This window comes from Pan troglodytes, chromosome 3 (genome assembly GCF_028858775.2).
Source record: "Pan troglodytes isolate AG18354 chromosome 3, NHGRI_mPanTro3-v2.0_pri, whole genome shotgun sequence".
NCBI lineage: Eukaryota > Metazoa > Chordata > Mammalia > Primates > Hominidae > Pan > Pan troglodytes.
In genome coordinates this window covers 171,380,823-171,401,849 of record NC_072401.2, presented here as the reverse complement: position 1 = coordinate 171,401,849, position 21,027 = coordinate 171,380,823, and the positions used below count along the sequence as shown (strand labels likewise).

General features: G+C 37.2%; 1 protein-coding gene across 10 annotated transcripts in view; it reads right to left on the bottom strand.

Annotated features, from left to right (window-relative positions):
- Window positions 1-5,637: 5,637 nt before the first annotated feature.
- CLCN3 (chloride voltage-gated channel 3) overlaps window positions 5,638-21,027 on the bottom strand; it is a 102,726-nt gene continuing 87,336 nt past the window's right edge. For 6 of the 10 annotated variants that reach the window (XM_001153970.6, XM_063809202.1, XM_063809205.1 and 3 more), the window contains 2 exons: window positions 15,526-15,742; window positions 5,638-8,906 (listed from right to left, as the gene is read on the bottom strand). In XM_001153970.6, the coding sequence (XP_001153970.1) occupies window positions 8,816-8,906; window positions 15,526-15,742 (308 nt within the window). In that variant the 3' untranslated portion in view covers window positions 5,638-8,815. Of the gene's footprint in view, window positions 8,907-10,951; window positions 11,028-15,525; window positions 15,743-21,027 lie in introns of all 10 variants that reach the window. The other 4 variants (XM_063809201.1, XM_001153846.7, XM_063809204.1 and 1 more) reach the window with 1 other exon arrangement.

Sequence of the window (21,027 nt, the reverse complement as noted above, 5' to 3'; positions counted from 1 at the left end):
TAGAGGGCAGGGCCGGGCGTGGTGGCTCACGCCTGTAACCCCAGCACTTTGGGAGGCTGAGGTGGGCGGATCACCTGAGGTCTGGAGTTCATGACCAGCCTGGCCAACATGGTGAAACCCCATCTCTACTAAATATACAAAATTAGCTGGGTGTGATGGCAGGCGCCTGTAATCCCAGCTACTTGGGAGGCTGAGGCAGGAGAATCGCTTGAACTCAGGTGGAGGTTGCAGTAGATAGCCATTGCACACCGGCCTGGGCAACAAGAGCGAGACTCTGTCTCCAAAAAAAAAATAGGTAGAGGGCAGACCATGAAATGCAGAATAGCAAACTTCCTGGATGGGGCTGAGGAGTGTATAAGCTTTTTTCCCCTTTCTATGAAGTTCAAGATGGAAAAGCACCGTCCCCCCATCCCAGGTCATCTAGTTAAACCTCCACATTGTGTAAGATTGATGTGATTTACTCAAATAATTTATTGACTAGACAGTAGTTCTCCAAAGTTCTGTCAGCTGTCCCCTTAAAATATATTTGAGGTACTTACTCTTTTTTATATAAGGGTATGAGTAAACTATTAAAAGACAACACTTAGAATTTTAAATATAAGTAGCATTCCTCATCTCCCCAATTAGGCTGCAAGCTTCTTAAGGGCATGTATTTTATGGATGTATATTCCCCTCAGTAACACAAACCTTTGGAATTGCACTTTGTGAATAAAATGACCCTGTCACATGTTCTTCAGTGCTAGACAGAATCAAACTGGCAAGAGCTGGGAAACTGATAAGATGCCTGGGAGTTAAGGATTCTTGACTTCTCAGACAAAAAGTCTTCTGGGGTCAAAAATCTCTGCCACAAACAAAATCTGTTCCTTTCTGCCAATGGCTCATGTTGCCTTTGGAGGCAGGTAAGATGCTTTCTTCAAGGTAGGTATATTTTGTATAATATCTTAACCAAAATGAAACTGAAAAGATCTTCAGCTTCCCTTTCATAACTGTGCAGGAACTTTTACAGCTCTTAATGGGGAGGTCTCAGGTTTTAAGGAACTGCCATTTTAGTTAGGTAAGTAGCTCCAGGCCCTGGAACCATCTGAACTATTAACTTGTTTTATATTAAAACATTACAGTTACAGTTAGCTCACACGTATTTTATTAGAAAAAGTGACCAAATCACATTGATCTTAAATAATTTTAGGCTATAAATTTTAAATAAAATGTTAGAAGTTCGAGCTTTGTTCCTCAGATTTCTTTAGTTTCTAACGGGCTCAACCATTTCTAAATACTGCCCCTAATGTTAACACACTTAAAAAATATCCAAATTCATGTATCTCATTAAATATTTGTTTAGCTAGAAACTTAGATTCCTTTAATTTTGTCACTTGGTGATCCAACAGTCTCAACTGTATAGTTTGTAAGATTTTTTTATATGCTTTATCAGTAATATGGATTCCAGAAGGATTTTTTATCAAGGAACAAATGAAAGGGGACAAAAAAGGTGAATCGGCTTTTCATCCATTCCTTACAGAAACCTAATACGAATGTATCTTCAGGAAGCTGGGCACATCAGAGCCAAGATAGAAATTGGACACAAACTCTAAGAATATGGTGGTTATAATTCAGATGATACAGTTGTGAATGGAGTTTCCTGAAGACAGTAATAAGAAATGTGGATTTCCAGTCTCAAACTCCAACTAGTTGTGTCAGAGTGCTACTAACCTGTTTCAGGAGGTACTATCTTCCAACTACTGAACATTTTTCATTAAAGAGCAAGCTCCCTACAGGAAGATACCAAATTTTATCTTTTTCCTTAACTAAAGGCATAGTCCACTTAAACCTAGTTCACTAAATATTACCTAGGATCTGGTCACTCAATTGCTATAGTAGCTTCCAAATGGCATCTATATACCTCTGTTCTCTGAGAACACAGTTTAAGTGCCTAGGCTCTTTCATGAATGAAGAACCTTGATCCAATCAGGATTTAACAGAAAATCATTACCAGTTCAAATTTAGCTAAGCTCACCTCTTGGAGTTCAATAATGGAGTTTCTGTATAACCTCTCAAACATGTATGTAGAATGATAACACCCAAGGAAAAATGAAAGCTGCAAAACAGATTGCTATAAACTAATCTGCAGTGTCCTAAGACCTTTGCATTACCTCAAACACTGACCTTACCAGCTTAATGGCATTCTGTCCAAACTATTCCTATCATAATTAATTTTAATGTCTGGCTGGACACGGTGGCTCACAGCTGTAATCCCAGCACTTCGGGAGGCCAAGGTGGGCAGACAGCTTAAGGCCAGGAGTTCGAGACCAGCTTGGGCAACATGGTGAAACTCCATCTCTACTAAAAATAGAAAAGATTAGCCAGGCATGGTGGTGCACACCTGTGGTCCCAGCTACTCAGGAGGCTAAGGTGGGAGGACTGCTTAAGCCCAGGAGGCAGAGGTTGCAGTGAGCCAAGATCGTGCCACTACACTCCAGCCTGGGTGATGGAGTGAGACTCTGTCTCAAAAAAAAAAAAAAAAAAAAAATTATATATATACATACATGTATGTATATATATATATGTAGGTGATCCCTACAATACTCTAACCTCTCAGTTCCCTGACTTACTCTTTCAATGATCTAGATTAGGGATTGATTGACAAACTAGAAACTAGTACCTTCTCAGTACCAATAATGAAAACCTCCCAAATCTCAATCTCAAGCATCCTACTGTCTTAACATCATCACTCATCCATCTCTTTCCCTCTAGTACCCCAAAAATTTTTTCAACACGACACTCCCCTACAATTCACAAATGTAACCACCTTTTTCATTCTTCACCCACTCCATTCCTGATTCTCTCTTTACCGAGCCTTTAGATTCTACTCCCCATCATTACAATCACCCCCGCATCCTCCACTCCACTGCCCTTCTCTCCATTTGTTGTATTTATCTGTTAACCTTAAGGCAGATTTTTAAAACTGCCTATTCCTTACCAGAGTCTGCTCAGTATCAGGTGGCTGGAGAAAAAACACAACCATGGCAGCTCGTCTTATTTTAACCTCAAGTTGCCACACTGGATGCCCATCAATCCTACTTTCTCATCTCTCAACCCCCAACCCCCACCCTCATCCTCAGTTTATTTCACTGAGAAAATAGAAGCCACCAAAATAACTTTAACAGAATCCCACTGCCCTACCAACTAACTAACTACCCAAGGAAGGTTGAATGTGTGCCCAAGACCCCATCCTCCCTTGCCTACTCGAGGTCCTCTCCTCTATTTTTCCTCTCAAACATTCCTATCATTAACAAAAAGGCTATAATTTCCTGCATCTTAAAACCCGATCGTTCTGATTAATTTTCCCTGTCAAACCAACAACAGGAAAAGAAGCTATAATATCCTGCATCTTAAAACTATCACGTATTACTTTCCTGGAAACCTGATAGGAAGAATCGCAATCGTTGTCTTCAATTCTTCTTCCAATCTCTGTTGGACCCACTCCTTTCAGGCTTTGGCTTGCCACCATCGCGCTGAACCTACTCTGGGGGAAGTTATCAGTTCTCTCTATATTGGTCCATTTTGAGCCCTCATTTACTTCACCTATCAGCAACACGGGACAGTTAATCATCGCTCCTTGAAACTATTATTCATTTGGTTTAGGGGACTACCCTTGCTTTTTGAGACAGGGTCTTGCTCTGTCACCCAGGCTGGAGTGCAGTAGCACCATCTTAGCTCACTGCAGCCTCCAACTCCTGGGCTCAAGTGATCCTCCTGCCTTAGCCTCCTAAGTAGCCAGGACTACAGGCATGTGCTACCATGCCCAGTTCATATTTTTATTTCTTAATTTTTTGTAGAGTCCTAGTCTCTTTCCCACGCTAGTCATGAGCTCCTGGGCTCAGATGCTGCTGCCCCGCCTTGGCATCTTGAAGTGCTACAGGCCTGAGCTACCACACGCAGCTTATTTTTTAATATATCCACCAGTGGAATACCCTTCTTTGAAGGTCACTACTCCTAACCCAACCATACTGGCAGCTCCCTCATTTGCTGGCTCCTCACCTCCCCAAATCTAAACATAAGCATGTGTCAGTGCTCGGTCCTTGTACCTCTTCTCTGTCTGCATTCAATGCACAGTACTCTCCTGTCTCAGGATGATGCCGCCCCTGTGTAGCTCTCAGGCTGGGCCTTTCTCCTGAACTCGAGTCTGATACATGCTAATGCCTATGTGACACCCCCACTTGGAAGTCTAAAAGACATTTAAAACAATGTCTAAAACCAAAATTCCTCTGCACACAGCACCCCACCCCCAATCTATTCTTAAGTCTTTCCCAACTCAGCCAGTGGCCATTCCATTGTTCTGTCATTACTCAGCCAAAAACTTTGCAGGCATCCTTGACTCCTCACTTACCACACTACATCCAACCCATTCACAAGTCCTGTCCATTCTACCTTCAGCATGTCTCGAATCCAACTGCTTTCACCACCTCCACCAGCTTCAATCAGGTTCAGATCTCTACCACATCTCACCTGAATTATTCCAAGAGCCTTCTGGCTGGTAGCCTGCTTCCACCCCTGCCCTCTTATAGTCTATTCCCAACAAAGGAGTCTGAGAGATATTTTAGGTCACATTATGTGACTTTTCTGCCTCACTGGCTTCTCATTTAGAATAAAAATCAAATGCCTACACCCCCAACCTCTTTCCTTACCACTTTCTTCCCTCTTATCCCTCTCCAGCCACAGTGATCTACTCGGTGTTCCTTGAACCTGGCAGGAGAATCCTTTGTATATAGCATTTTCTCTTCTTACATCATTTTTTCTCACGGATAAATGTCCTTCTCTAACTTTCTGTAGGTTTCTGCTCAAATGCTTCCTTATCCCTGAGGCTTTCCCTGATCACCCTCTATAAAAATGGGGTGGGTGCACACACCTTCACTTTTTGTACATTACAAAAACTGTAACAGGATTCTTGACTGATTTTGTATATTCATAACAGTGTGCAGTACATAAAAATCATTTTTTTAAATTGCTGAACTAATCCATATTTATCACCATCTGACATACTCTAGATTTCTCTTCCTGCTGGAATGAAAACTTCAAGAACATAGAATAGCGCCTGGCGCCCAGTAATTGCTCAGTAAATACTCAGTGAATATAAATGATCTACTCTGAACTTTTAGTGTGTTCCTTTTTACTAAAAGCTTAATAGTAAAAGACCACATCTTAATCAAAGGTTGTTACTTACCACCCTCTTTTGGCAGTTCTATTAGCAAATGTCCAAGGTGATTTTTTAAAGACATGTAAATAAATCGTTTTACCTCTTTTCATGCAAATAGCGTAATTTTTCTTGCCAAAAAAAAAAAAAAATCACTTTTGAAAGTGAGCTGAAATGAAATCAGTTTTCTGTGGACCTGCAGCTTTCACTGACAAATGGGGGCGCTAAACCATTGCTGGTGGTATGAACATCCTGCCGTCAATCCAGCATCTATCTACTCTTCTATTGCTCCTTGCTTGCAAAGTGTAGAAATGCTTTGTAACCTGAGAGAAGCATTATAATTATTACCTTTTTGGGGCTCCCTGTGCCAGGCATATCGGCCTACACTGCGTAGGGCAGCAGTGAAGAGGGAGGACTGTTACAGATATAATTAAAGGCCAAACCACACATTGTCATATAGATTTTAATAGATTTTCTGATTAACTCATCACAGTAATAATTTTTACTGTAATGATATGCAGCTTTACTACACTAGTATAAATAAAAACAGATAAATACAGCTCTAGGCAACATTACAGATTAACTAAGCATTCTTCGTGAACCAAAACTGAAAACAATTATTAAGAAGAAGAGATGCTGACACCCTTGCCCATTCTCATCATACCTTCTCAAAAAGGGTATTCAAACAAGGCGCTACACTTATTATATTGGTAAATTAATTTGCCAATTAGCCAGGCACAACAATTTCATGGTCTCCACTATTTCATTATTTTGGTTGAAAAGGAGACACACTTCAATGTATGAAAAAGAAAAATGGAACAGATAACACCAAAGAAAACCACTAAATGCATTAAAAATACGGCACTTTTCCTGTATTTTAGCAGTAAGATAGAAACACTAGGGATAGAAATATACCAAAAAACAAAATTAATGCTTTAATTAATATCCACCCTGAAATGTCAGTCTCTGAAGCAAGATGGGCAATTAAAGGAGGAGCAGAAAAAAAGGGAAATATGATAAAATAAACTCCATGTGAAGTTTTACGAAGCTATCTGCAAAGAAACCGATTTGTCCTTTGAAGGCTATTAACTCAGGACAATTAAGTTATCCAGCAGCCATGCTGAGGAGTTCATAGTCTAGCAATACGTTGCACACAGGCAAATACACTTAAGACAAGTTGGAGACATACAGAACTATCATTTAGAAATGATTTTACTCTGGATGGCCCAAAAAACTTTGAAAGGGCTATGAAGAAAACTTGAAGTCTGTCAAAGGAGAGAAGTAATAAGGAATAATTTTAGGCAGATAGCACAGCTAAGAATGTTTCCCAAAATCCCGAAAATTTTGCTCAACTTTCAATCCTCATTCTTATATGGCTTCATGATCTTATAAGTCTTCAGGATCTTACAGATCTTAATAGGTATAGTATAATTAAGAACTAGGAAGTGAAGAATCACTTTCAAAATGTAAAAACAGCTCATTGCCAGTTGTGTTTCAGAAAATGTCTGTCTGGGCAAGGCGCAGTGGCCCACGCCTGTAATTCCACCACTTTGGGAGGCTCACGCAGGCAGATTGCTTGAGCTGAGGAGTTGAGACCAGCCTGGGCAGCATGGCAAAACCCCATCTCTACTAAAAATACAAAAAAATTAGCTGGGCATGGTGGCGTGTGCCCGTAGTGCCAGCTACTTGGGTGGCTGAGGCGGGACTATCACTTGAGCCCAGGTGGTCAACGCTGCAGTGAGCCAAGACCATGCCCCACTGCACTCCAGCCAAAAAAAAAGAAAATGTCTGTTTGCAAAAATTTCATTTTCCTATCAAAAATGCATAATTACAGAATATTTAGCCCAGTCCTTTGAGTAAACTGCCTTTGCCAATTGTGAATTAAGACTGTGATTAAAACAGACAATTCCAAAAACAAAAATCCCAAATATAATCCAGTGCATTTTAACTCATCCTGCAAAAAATGTTCAAACCATCATTGACCACTTCAAATATGGACGTAATCTAGCCCGAGATTCAAAGGTTATTTTCAGATTAAAATTTTAACTGCTATCTTTGCAATTCTATTGTTTTCAAATTTTTGGTTTGATTTTTTTTTTAAGAAGGTAAACACGAACTTTCGGTTTTATTCTCCAAAGTAATGTAGTTTTTCAACTTTCCAGTTAATGTAGTTTTTCAACTTTCCAGTTAATGGGTCAAAATGGACAGGTCAGAAGACATAATCCAGAGGATGGCAGTGAAAGATCAGAGAAAGGTTTATGTACACACTGGATCACAGAGAGAGAACCACAACCTTTTTTTAAACCTTTGTTCCCACTGTAAACTTTGTTCATATCTCTGTATTTGTAAGTCTGAATTATTCTATAAAAATCACATTAAAAAGGTAAAATTACTTAAGTGCAATATTAACTGATCTGTATTTTATAAATTTTAATCCATAAAAATATAAATAAGAATGGTAAATTTTTAAGAAAAAAAATATACATTTAGTGCAAGTTATGAATTACATTTCTTCTTCAGTGTCAGCCATGAGATATCTTGAGAAAAGAAAAGAATGACTGATCTAATTTCAATTTTAAAAATTCCAGTGTTTTAACATGCAATTAATACCAGATACAGCTACTCAGAATACTTCCTTCTCTTTACTGTCAAAGCAGCAGCATTTTATTTAATTATGCTGAACAGCACTTGTATATCATAGTAGTAGTTTTAGAAATAGAAAATTTGCATAAGACCCGGTCACATTATCCATAAAGTCTGAGAGGAAAACAAAAAAGAAAACTTTATCCTTTAAAACCAAGCTTCATTGTTTTCGGTTTTGAGCCACACGGCACACAATGAGAGATTTCGTTCTCGCTTCCTTCGAGATTTTACCTGTTTGATCAGCCTTTGTTGTGGTGCATGTGTACTGTTCCAAGCATTTAGTGATGGTACAAACTACATGGTTAATGGCACAAGAAACACTCCCTTCTTGTGATGAAACCTCAGTAAAATCACAGTACATCTCAATATGAGAAAGGACTGCTTCAAAAGGATACACCGATTTAAAGAGGCTTTGTTACAGCTCAGGGGAGAGAGAGAGAGAGAGAGAGAGAGAAATAAAGGCTCTTCTGGAATGTAGAAAGGTAATGCTTAACTATACAATTCATGAATTAAACAGAACAGTTTTGATTAAAAAAAAAGGGCAAGACCTTGCAGTTTTATAGATGGCTCAATTCAAAGTAATCCCTCTAGAAATAGGGACTGATAATGTGTCTTTGCAATGTTGGAGCAACAGGCCAGGTGCTCGAGGACTCTGCTGTCATCTCCGTTGAGGCGCAAGCCTGCACTATCAGGCACATCCTCAGCTGAATGCATCCAGTGCAGAACAATAGGAGTTGATACGCTGCTTTCTGTTAGACGGGAAATACCTCACTCCTTTCCTTCTCTCTCCTTTCCCTCCCCAAACAACTCCTCCATTCCACCAGCATTATTTGCAAATCACGTTGCAAAAACCCGGCTTTTATATTTCCTTTCTTTTTTTGTAAAGGAGGAAAAAAAAGTAGATGACTCCCTCAGGTTAAAGAGTTGTGCTATTCAACAAATAAACTTCCTCTTCCGTTTCTTCTCTCTCCTCATCTGTGAGATTCAGTTGAACATTATTGAAGCGGGGTCTTGGTTTGCCGTCTGGGCCATATGCCGGAGGATATCTTTTTTTGTTATAATGCCAAGGAGGCGCCTGAAAGGAATAAACAGAAGACTCCTATGAAATAAAAGGGAAAATAAAAGGAGAAGCTAAATCTATAGCTAAATCCTTTTTGTTGACAGGAATAGAGCAAAGCAAGCAGCCTGATTTGGTATTTCCAAAAAGTACTTTATTGGTAAAGATATTAAAATTATCCAGCAACCATCCTTTGGTATAAAAAGTTACTATGGTCACTAATAGTATGACAGCCTTTCCACCGAGAGTCTGAGGACTGCATGCCTCAATGAAGCAGAGCTATTTTGATTAATGTATGCCAACAAAAAAGTAACAAAAACTGGATGGATGTATGACTAGGAAATGATACTGATCCCATTTGAGAAGGAAAATTGATTTCCATCACATGAAGAGAGCAGTAAAATGATGACCAAATCCTCTCAATACTTTCTCTTTTTCATTTATTTATTTTTTTATTTTTTGAGACAGAGTCTCGCTCTGTAGCCCAGGCTGGAGTGCAGTGGCACGATCTCAGCTCACTGCAACCTCCGCCTCCTGGGTCCCCGGTTCAAGCAATTCTCCTGCCTCAGCTTCCCAAGTAGCTGGGATTACAGGCATGTGCCACCATGCCCCAATTATTTTCAGTAGAGACAGGGTTTCACCATGTTGGCCAGACTGGGCTTCAACTCCTGACCTTGTGATCCACCCGTCCCGGCCTCCCAAAGTGCTGGGGATTACAGGCGTGAGCCACTGCACCCAGCCACTTTCCCTTTTTTAACCAAAATTAACCAATTTTTCAAAGATAATTTAAGGATTGCCCACTTGTATCAGAATCTTCATGAAAGCACATACTATTAAGATAAAATGCATATAAAATGGTCAGCACAGAACGTCAATCCCAAACATCAGAGCCCCAAGAACAAATCTATAAAAGAATCCAAGTTTCTAGGACACTTATCAATGTTTTCCTTTTTTTGATTTAGGCCAGGAAAGTTAAGATACAGTGCTTTTATGAAAGTCTTAGTTGTTAATGCTTACATTAAAAGATAGGTGAAAAATCAGAAGGCAGTCCTAAAAGATTATTATAGGTGAAGCAGAAAGCAGAATGAATGAGTAGCTACGATAATATTCTGGTTAGTAGTTTTTTAAAAAAGGATGCATGAAACACTTGTGAAATATTAGCATACAACAGGAATACATAATCAGTTGTGCACTTAAGCAAACTGGGACAGGTTTCATACAGGTATGACAACTGCAGGGCAAAATAATTTCAGGCATTAATTGCTAAAGCCAGACATTTTTTATGTTATGCAGTAAGATAATTCAAATTTGTAGTCATGAAACCACTAGGACATAAAGCCAGTTAAAATGAATGCATTTGACTCTAAAAGCTGCTTATAGCATTCTAGAAACATCATACAAAAGGGGCACACACATAATCTAGGTACAATTCACTAATGAGATGGCAGGACACACACTGTGACTTTGAAGATATGCAGGGTATAGCAGAAAAAGAACTAATGCTATGATCACAAATAATATACACATTACACTCTAGTTAGTGTGCCCATTAAAAAATCCATTTAACTGTAAGCAGTTCTAATTGCTAAGCTCCTTTAAAATCCTTTAGGAGCTTAGATTTACCATAAGACTACCACAAGATCAGGAAACATTAAAAAAAAAAAAAAAAAAAAAAGGGCTTGCGGGGATGGGTCAGACATTTTTAACCAGTCAGGTGTCTTCTGAGACCGGTGTATCCACTGAGGTAGACAGATTTGCCATATTCACTTTAAGAATGTCCAATAATATTCACTTATTCCACTACCAAACTGTTTACAGTTCTGAAATTGTAATGAATGATTTGATGAGAGATGCTAACTTTTGCTTACTTTCTATAAATGGGATTTTACACATATCTAAATTTATCTTACAGACACATTTTATCAGATACAAATGTAATTGGCAGCATAGTAGGATATTTTTGTTCAGCAGATATCTGGGAAAGACAGAACTCAACAGTTCACAAGTTTCATGCTTCCTGACTTCTAAGGTGTCTAATGAGGAGATCTGATATATCTAATCACCAAGGGTTCGACGTGCTGCTTTAGTTGCTCGAGATGCTCTAATATGTTCTTCTTTGTGATGATCCCCAAGACAATCCTGAAACAGATTATTATGCTAATAACTGTGTGAGAAATTAAATTAAAAGAGGTTCCAATCATAATGATAAAGAATGAGAGAAAAAATAAAAACATGAACCATAAGAATGAGTCTCATGAACTTTAGAAAATAAAAAGAAAAATGATTTAAAGTTCCAGGTTCCTTTTGCATAAATTCTACTGACTTTCAAAAGTGACACAATACTAATCTTCAATATTGGTGGGTTATTTTTCTTTTTAAAGTAAAAATAATAATTATGAAACTTTGGAATGAAGATGACTACAAAGCAAAGTACAAAAGAAACTTAATATTGATACATACTATAGACCTCTGATATGTAGAGTTTCATTTCCAATGTTCTTTCCTCAGAGGAAAATATTTTTCTAATTTCTATGATGTCACAACACAGCAGTTATCATCTGGATCTACCTTGGTGAAAAGGTAGCAAAAGGCTGTGAGGAGACTTAAAAACTCCCGTGGATTTTACTATAATTTCAAATTCAAATTAAAGGCAATGTGCACTAAATACATAATGCTGACCAAAAGAAACACTCCCTAATGTTCAGGAGCTGTGACTGCCACTTCTTAAAGTAAGCTAATAAAATGTATTTATGATTAGGGATTAAAAGGACTTTCACTTTGTGCATTTTTTTCTAAATAACAATTGTTTCTCATTTAGCATGTCACTGTTATCACATCAAGCAAAGTGATGGACATAAATTCTCATAATGAGGATACATGAAAATAATTAGATTGCTAATTAAAACAAAACTATGGTTACTGGTTTTATAATGGAAATTAATGTGGCAATATAAACAGTGAAAATAAAAAAACCTTAAAAAAACTTTAATCTTTAAATTCTGGAAGCCCATCCAAAATACCCTTCAGGATGACTGGACATTTCCTTGATGATCTCATTAAGTCAACCTCCCTGTTAAACTGCCTTTGAACATTCAGACTTGAAGGATGTCACTAGGAGACTTCAAAGTAGCCTGTTCCTATAGCTATGTCCAGGTGTAAAATAGTTACTTAGCTTGATGGCTGGGGTGGGAGGTGGGGGAGCAGGAGGATAGAGAATGGGAATGACAGAAATGGGTTCTCTGCTCATGTTTTCTCATTATTATGTTAAAAATAATGTATTGATCCTTAAAAGTTCTCAGAGCATGGGAGCAACTTCCCCCTCCAAAAAAGCTCAGAAAATGCACTATATATAATGAACATTCACTCATTCAATAGATGTTCTTCATTGACTAAACATTTGAGATTTCTTTTTTTTAAGCCATCAATCCATTTGATTTTATTGTTGTAGTCAGGAAATGTGAAAATCTTGGCAATTAATTAAATATAATACCAATTGAATTCTTACTCATACTTTTCTATCCAATTATACAGAATGATTAATTTCAGTTAGTATCATCTATATTGGTAAACTCTGCCAAATCACAAAATATACTGTGAGGAAGGTTACAAATGTATAACGACCCAGTGGCAAATTTAGAATTTTACACAGTAATCTCTGTATTTATAAAGTAAAAACCCTAAAAGATGGAGAAACACACATTAATGGAGAAGAGCGATTTGAGCATAATAAGATCAGAGTGCTGCTTTAGTAATTTTACAGAGTGGAAGGAAAATCAACGCAAAATGTGGCTCATATAAAACATTATTTGCTGTTTCCTTTTGGGCTAAAAACTAATGATGTAAGAGTTAACAGGGCATAACCCAGCATTTCCAAAGCATGTTCCAAGAAACACCAGTTCCCATGAGTTCTTCTATATCCTTCCCTGCAACCCAAAAATAGTTGCATTTTCAAACAAGTCTAGAAAACCATGTATCCTATTACCCATCCCCTCATCTGGGAATCAAAGAATATCAACATATTATAAGTTCTGAGGAGTTCCATAGTAAAGAAACCTCAATTGTATTTAATCCAATACTTTCCAAACTTAGATAGTCACAAAATGTTTTTTTCTGAGTCACTCCTATTAACATCCTGCTAATTCCACCAAGATTAACTGATTTTGAAAAATTCTGCAGTTAAAATATAAAGTGCAGAAAACCAATAGCTAATTGAAATTTTTATAATTTACAAACATCTTTCCCTTTCATCTATTCTTTTTCTCCTTGCACCTAAGGTTCCAGATTTGTTATCTCTCTTCCTCCAAATAACTATTTTCCACTTCTAAAAATGCAGTATGAACTACACATCAATGATAGCTATGCAGAACTTCAGGGTCTCCTTTAAAAACCAGAAGATATCATTTCTTTTCTGGGTTTTAAATAATTTAAGTGAGAAAAAAAACACCCGACTTCCTAATACACTTCAAACAAAACAAAAAGTCCCATGAGCCACTTCCCTAAATGATCTCTTTTCTCCCCATATATGTATCAATTTATGTTCCTTGACAGACAGAAATAAGGAAAATATGATGAAAGCAATTAAATATATTCCCTTAGAAGAAAGTCCAACCCCTTTTTTCATATGAACAGGCAGGACCAGACAAAATTTTAATTAGCTATCCACCCCTCGCTCTATACACTTCGCTATTTTTACACTTTCTTTTAAATATTTTCCTTTCTAATATCTATGCTGCCAAATACCTGGGAATTAATCAACAAACTGAAATATGAAAATTAATCCCTAACAGTTCTGTGTTCATAGTTAACCATAACTCAATAGAATAACATTTATATTTGTCAGTACACAAAAGAAAAAGCCATGCCAGGAACAGAAAACAACTTGAAGCAAATAATAGTTTGTAACAACTCAGCTTAGGTTCCAGTTGAGCCATTTAACAAATAAAAGGGCTCAAGGACTAGCAAAGCTTTATGAAAAGTTGCCCCATTTAACTAGTACTGAGTTTTTAAACTTAATGAAGTCGGTGCCATCATTTAATCAAACAATATTACTCAAAGACAAATAGTAACAATAATAACTTATGAATACATCTCTTCTCCAATCAGTATCTAAATTATTAGAATTTAATAATTCTAAACTCCCTGCCTTTAAGGGCTTTATCTCTTTAATGATTTACTTCATATTCCTAAAGAGTTATTTTAATTAGCGCAGTGAAAAACACTAAACATAGATCTAATTCTCTAGTTTCATATTTCCATTCTTAACTCAATCTAATATATTGGCCAAGAAAACGTTTTAGTAGTTTAAGAAATCACAAAGAGGATTTCTATCAGTCACTTACAGTGCAAAATAGTAGCAAGAGGCTGGGTTTTAAAGTAGGAAAGACAGTCTGATTCCTTGAACCATGACTTGTTCACCACATGACTTTGGGCAAATTATTAAAGCTTCTTGAGCTTTAATTACTACATCTGTAAAGTAGGGCTATAACTACCTACTTTGCAGAGGTCCTGCAAAGTTAAATGAGAAAATATGAAGGTGTTCAATAAACAAATTTCCCTCCTTTCTGTTCTTTTTCTCTCCTTTCTCTGGACAGGAGTCATGTATTCTGTCACCAATGTGTTCTCTACAACATGTTAAAAAAAAAAAAACAAAAAAAAACTGCTATGATTCTCTGTTTAGAATTTCAACCAGCTTTACGCTGTTCAGGATTAGCCATCCAGTTTATGCATAATCCAAGAATACCCTCTGTTTTTTGGTATTTGCCTTCGGATAAAACAACATTCTTAAGTTCAACAAGAAAGAATATATAGTGGAAATGAAGGGTCCTAAAGAAAGAAGTGTGGAGAAACAGATCCCAGGTCCAGGAAAAGAGAGCAGTGGTGACGAAGTAGTGTATTTGCTAAATCAATTCTGTGCATTAAGGTCTCCACAACCCCCGTGACATCTGTTTCTTTCCTATATTCCTGTCAATGGAGAAACACTGGCAGTTCACGTGTAAAAGGTGGAAAAATAAATTATCAATGTATACATTTTAAATACATGAGTATTTATTTGTCCTTAGCAGTTATATAAATATAAAAGATTTGTGTATAGAGAAAGGTAGACAAAAGGAAACAAAGCATTTGTTAAAGGAGATTTTTAGCTCACTTACAAATTTCATTTAAGTATATATTCTTTCCTTCATTACATGATAAATCAAATATTGGCTGAAAGAGTAAATAGCAAAATATCTATAAACTTATTATTGTACTAGAAATTTATATACTAAAAATGAAACATTTACAAAAATAAAACAGGTTTTTGCAGTGCTCCATGCAGGTTAGGTCCACTCTTCCCTAGGAAAAGAAGCACTCTAAGCTCAACATGCTTTCATGCTGGAGATCTTTCAGCACCTCTTTTCCAACTTTGAGGTATTATTTACAAATGTCACTGTTTGGCAAAGAGCAGGCAGATGACATCTTTCTTATTCCTTAGTAAATGTGAAATTTGATTGACGGATCCTATATTTGTGACTATACCATAGGACAGACTTGCCCACCTGGGAGCTGACTCACATGCTCCCCTAATAACTATATAGATTCCACTAAAAAGGATCCTATATTCTAGCAAGTGAACTGATTCCTGTGGTACCAGACTTACCCATTGTGAGTTACAAGGCACTGCCTCAGTCCCAGCTTTCGGAAAATATCCACCACAATCTCCATTGGGGTGTGGTCTGTCACTGTAAAAGGGCTCATGTCAAGAATGCTTCGAAGCTTCAATGGCCGAGGACTTTCTGCTGGAAGAGATGGGGTGTGCTGTGCAAAACACACCCGAGAACTGCCAACGATACCTTCTTGTTTTTTCCTGGCACTTTCTGAAAAGAGAGAGAAGAGACCAACACTTTTAAACTGATAGATTTTTAAGTAGGCAACCTGTTTATTCAGAGATAAAAAAAAATTAATGTATCCTATGACTTCTGATCCCTTCATTTTTTCCTATCTTCTCCTTAACCAACAAAGGAGTCAACTGAAAAGCCATTTAGCAATTGTTTATATTTGATTGAATTAGAAGTCAACAATAATATATCGTCTTCATGGAAAGAAATTATTTTTTGGTAAAGTTGTATCATTGTACAATTTTCTTTACTGAAGCTGTTTTCTAACTTGGGGGCTAAGGAAGTGGGTTTGGAATATGGGATTTTAAAACCTGCACAAATTCTGAGTGCAGTTTATTATAGGAATCCATTATCAAATGAAACCTGCCTCTGCTGAATGTTACTTATTCTGCACTGGAGGTGGCACTAAAGAGAGTTTCATTCTTGCTTTGACTATGCTGTGTCCTCCATCCCTATGAATTAGCTGGTTCTTTTTCTTTTCTCATGTTAAAGTATAATTTTCTAGAAAAGTCATGAACATTACAGATGAGATGAAAGTACAATTATGCTCATAATGCACACACACAGACTGATATTGGGGGGTTGTTTTCTTCATAAAGGCTTTGTTAATTTCTCCTCTCCAGTGTGCTCTGCTTGAAGTTCTTCTGTCCTCTGCCTACTTCCACTCCACCACTGAAAGAACTAAAAAAAAATCTGAATGAAACTGCTGATAAAAAAAAATGCTGGACAAGAAGTGGCAAAGATGGAGAAAAGTTCAGAGATCACACAAGACGGAGAAGGAAACTCAATGGAGAGAATCTGAAAATAAAATAGTCATTCAGCTTTATGTTTCTACTTTAAGTTAGTATTAAAACTGAGTATATACAGATATGATATTTGTTATAGTGAAAATATTTTGGCCGGCCATGGTGGCTCAGGCTTGTAATCCTAACACTTTGGGAGGCCAAGGCAGGAGTATCACATGAGCCCTAAAGTTCAAGACCAGCCTGGGCAACATAGGGAAACCTTGTTTCTACAAAAAAAAAAAAAAAAAAAAAAATTCGGCCAAGCATGATGGTGGTCCCAACTAATTGGGAGGCTGAGGTGGAAAGATCACTTGAGCCCGGAAGGTCAGGGCTGCAGTCAGCCATGATCATACCACCGCACTCCAGCCTGGGTGAAAAAGCAAGACTCTGTCGCAAAAAGAAAAAAATATATATATTTTGAATACAAATTTTACTACAAAAACATTTAAGCCATAATAAGCATCAGTCCTAAATTGAGAAGCAGATATTACTACAAACACTGCACTGCTTTTTACTCCTTTTGAACACTACAGCCTTCTTAACTATGTTCTAACACATTTGAGTAGGAGGGCACTAAGTAAAGCCCCAGCAACTAGTACTTACTCAACCACCTTAAAAGCATGATCAGGCCAGGTGCAGTGGCTCACTTCTGTAATCCCAGCACTTTGGGAGGCCAAGGTGGGCAGATCAACTGAGGTCAGGAGTTCGAGACCAGCCTGGCCAACGTGGTGAAACCCTGTCTCTACTAAAAATACAAAATTAGCCGGCACGGTGGCACATGCCTGTAATCCCAGCTGAGGCAGGAGAATCGCTTGAACCCGGGAGGCGGAGGCTGCAGTGAGCCGAGGCCACGCCATTGCACTCCAGCCCAGGCAACAAGAGTGAAACTCTGTCTCAAAAATAAAAAAAGCATGATCATGGCATAGAAAAGAAGTCCATTAGCAATTGACATAAATGATTTTTGAAAAATACCCATTAAGTTGCTTTTAGCTCATAACAATCTAACAACTGAATGGTGTCTGACAACTGAATAGTGGAGTGTAAAAACTACTAGAAGTATCATTAATGGATTCACAAAATAAAAAGATGTAAAGTGTGACATCAATAGTATAAAATGTGGACGGGGGAGTAAAACTATGTAGTTTTTGTAAGCAACTGAAGTTAGGTTGTTATAAGAAATATATAGTCAAATTCATAATGCTCTAAAACTGCAATAGGGTTTGTAAATCATTTCTAACTCTAGTATAAAAGTTGAAAGACAAAAGAATTAAAAATAACTACAGCAGGCCAGGTACAGTGGCACACGTCTCTAATCCCATCTGCTCCGGAGGTTGAGGAGGGGATTGCTGAAGCCCAGGAGTTCAAGTCTACCCTGGGCAACATAGAAGACCTCATCTCTAAAACAGTAATAACTATAGCTTAAAGAATTCGTTAATAGATAAACAAAATAAAAAGACATGAAGTGTGACATTAAATAGAATAACATTCTGAATTAAAACTAACCCCAATTATCAATCTTAAACACCGACAAAATAACAAACACTGTATCAATGAAATTATACTGATTGTTTAAACATTTAATGACAAAATATGTAATTTTAGAAATTTTAAAAAAATTATTTAATGGAATGTTTCTCTTATATACAAAGTACCAGAAGTGAACATTCAATCTCTTTGACTTAAATTTGTCATTTAAAAAAATAACACTTTTCGCCAGGTATGGTGGCTCACACTTGTAATCCCAGCACTTCAGGAGGCTGAGGCAGGTGGATCGTTTGAGCCCAGGAGCTTGAAACCAGCCTGGGCAACATGGCAAAACCTTGCCTATACAAGAAATACAAAAATTAGCCAGTCATGGTGGTGCATGCCTGTAGTCCTAGCTAATTAGGAAAGTGAAGTGGGAGGATCACCGGATGCCAGGGAAGTCGAGGATCAAGTAAGCCAAGATCGTGCCACTGCATTCCAGCCTGAGAAACAGGGTGAGATGCTGTCTCAAAAAAATAAATCACTTTTATTCTTTCATTTCATTTGGAAACTGCTAAGGAGAGGGATTTTAGATATTCTCCCCACACACACAAAAAATCTGAGTTAATTAGCCTGATTTAACCATTCCACAATATATACATCACATACACATACATACAATTTTTATCAATTAAAAATAAAATTTAAAAAACAAGTATTACTTTTACATAAATACAGTTTTTGTTTGTTTGTTTGTTTTAGAGACAGGGTCTCACTCTGGACTCTAGAGTCCCAGGGATCCTCCTGCATCAGCGTTCCCAGTAGCTAGGAATACAGGTGGCACCACCACACCCAGCCAATTTTTTTTTTTTTTGGTAGAGACAAAGGTCTTGCTATGTTACCCAAGCTGGTCTTGATCTCCTGGTGCCAAACAAACCTCCCACCCTGGCCTCCCATTTAAAAATATTTTTGATGCTACTCATTCAAGGGCCTTTGAAATAAGGAACATTACAATTTTCATTTTCTTCATTTTTTAAAAAATATTTTTAGTGCTATTCATTCAAGGGCCTCTGAAACAGAGAACAACATTACAGTTTTCATTTGCTGATACAATTCAGGCTTTTTTTTTTTTTTTGAGACAGGGTTTTGCTCTTCGCCCAGGCTGGAGTGCAGTGGTGGGGCTTACTGCAATCTCCACCTCCCAGGTTCAAGTGATTCTCCTGCGTCAGCCTCCCAAGTAGCTGGAATCATAGGCATGCGTCACCACACCCATGTATTTTTTTTGTATTTTAGTAGAGGCGGGATTTCACCACATTGGCCAGGCTGGTCTCAAACTCCTGGCCTCAAGTGATCCACCTGCTTCAGCTTCCCAAAGTGCTGGGATTACAGGCATGAGCCACCATGCCCAGCCTCAGACTTTTTTTTTTTTTTTAAGTCTCAGCATTCCTGTTGAAATGGCCCTAATCTGAGACATCTCATTTGGATTTAATATTTTACAACATTCTGCTTTAGTATGAAACAGGAGAATCTATCTAGTTTAGCATATGTCAACCATCTTATTTTATGAGACAGCATGGAAATTTTTTCATCCTTCAATAAAGTATTTATCATTATATATATCAATTATATGTATTATATGATGTAACTATATATAACACATACATTTTTAATTTATATACAGATCTGTACACTAGGTTTTCTATATATATAATGTAATTATGTTAATATTTATATAATTAATTATAAATTAACATTTACATATATAATTTTCATATATAGATATGTATTTTTTATAGAGGATATAGAAATATATATCTCTCCCATATAAAAGTTACATATATAAACATATATATGTAATTTTAAATTTATATATATATATATAAAACCTAATATACAGGTCTGTTTTTCCCAGTTAAAAATTTAAAACTTTACAAAAACATACACGGTAAAACATTTAAGGTGTGCTTAAAAAGTCATGTGACTAACATTTCTGATGACATGGCTTGGCACCTCACCTACAGAAAGTACCCTCATTCCCTTAAACCAACATTATCTCCTATCTCAATATTCTCTCTCTCAAGACAGTAACAAAACTTTAAAAAACACATCCACACAATCAGTGGGATAATGAATAGTTCTTAATTTCCACACTTTAAAAACATGCCTGGCCTTTTCCCCTTAAATTTCTATGTAAATACCGAAATTCTGACCTCCTTTTTCTTTTCTTTGGCTGGCTACTAGTAAAAACTAGAGAATGGGAATCTTAAACAATGAAATTCTTTTCTGACTAGGTCTAGCCATGGTAATGGCTAAAAAACTAAAATGCTTGAATGGAACCAAGCATGACAGAATACTTTGTCATCAGCTCTGGCAACTACTATTGTATTAGCTAAGTAAAATTTAGAATGATGGGAATGCTAGGCCTTGAAAAATCCAAAGCTGTAGCCTGTTCCCAAACTGAACAGGGTGTTCTCTGTAGGATCTTTTTTCTTTTCCTTTCTTTTTTCTCTCTCTGCTTAACGGTTCTTACAAATTAAAGAGTTTCCAGTTTGATTTGAGAAACACTCCCCCACATACACTGTCTGGTCTTGTGCCATTCAAATGGCACAAAAATTATTTTTAAATCCTTTTGCAATGGCCACAGAGGTAAGCTGGAAGGGAGATGATATGTTCACAGGAATGACCTTTCAGACAGGCCAAAGGCTTGACACTTCCATTCAGGGTCTGGTACTAAAAACTGGGGAGTAACAAAGCAATGGCTTGATGTACCTATCCTCAGTCACTTTTTAGGGGTTGGAGGAAGAGATATAAGATTGTGTCAAAAAAATATTAAGTCTTAATGGTCTCCTCATCAATATTGCGGGACTATAAGGTAAAGAGAAAAACAAATTTTAGAGAAACAGAACTATAGAAAGTTTAATTTATCTCCAAGAAATACACTATGGCTAATACCTTTAAACAGTATTTTCAGGAAAGTCTGCATAAAACACAACAGGACTGATACGTTATACTTTT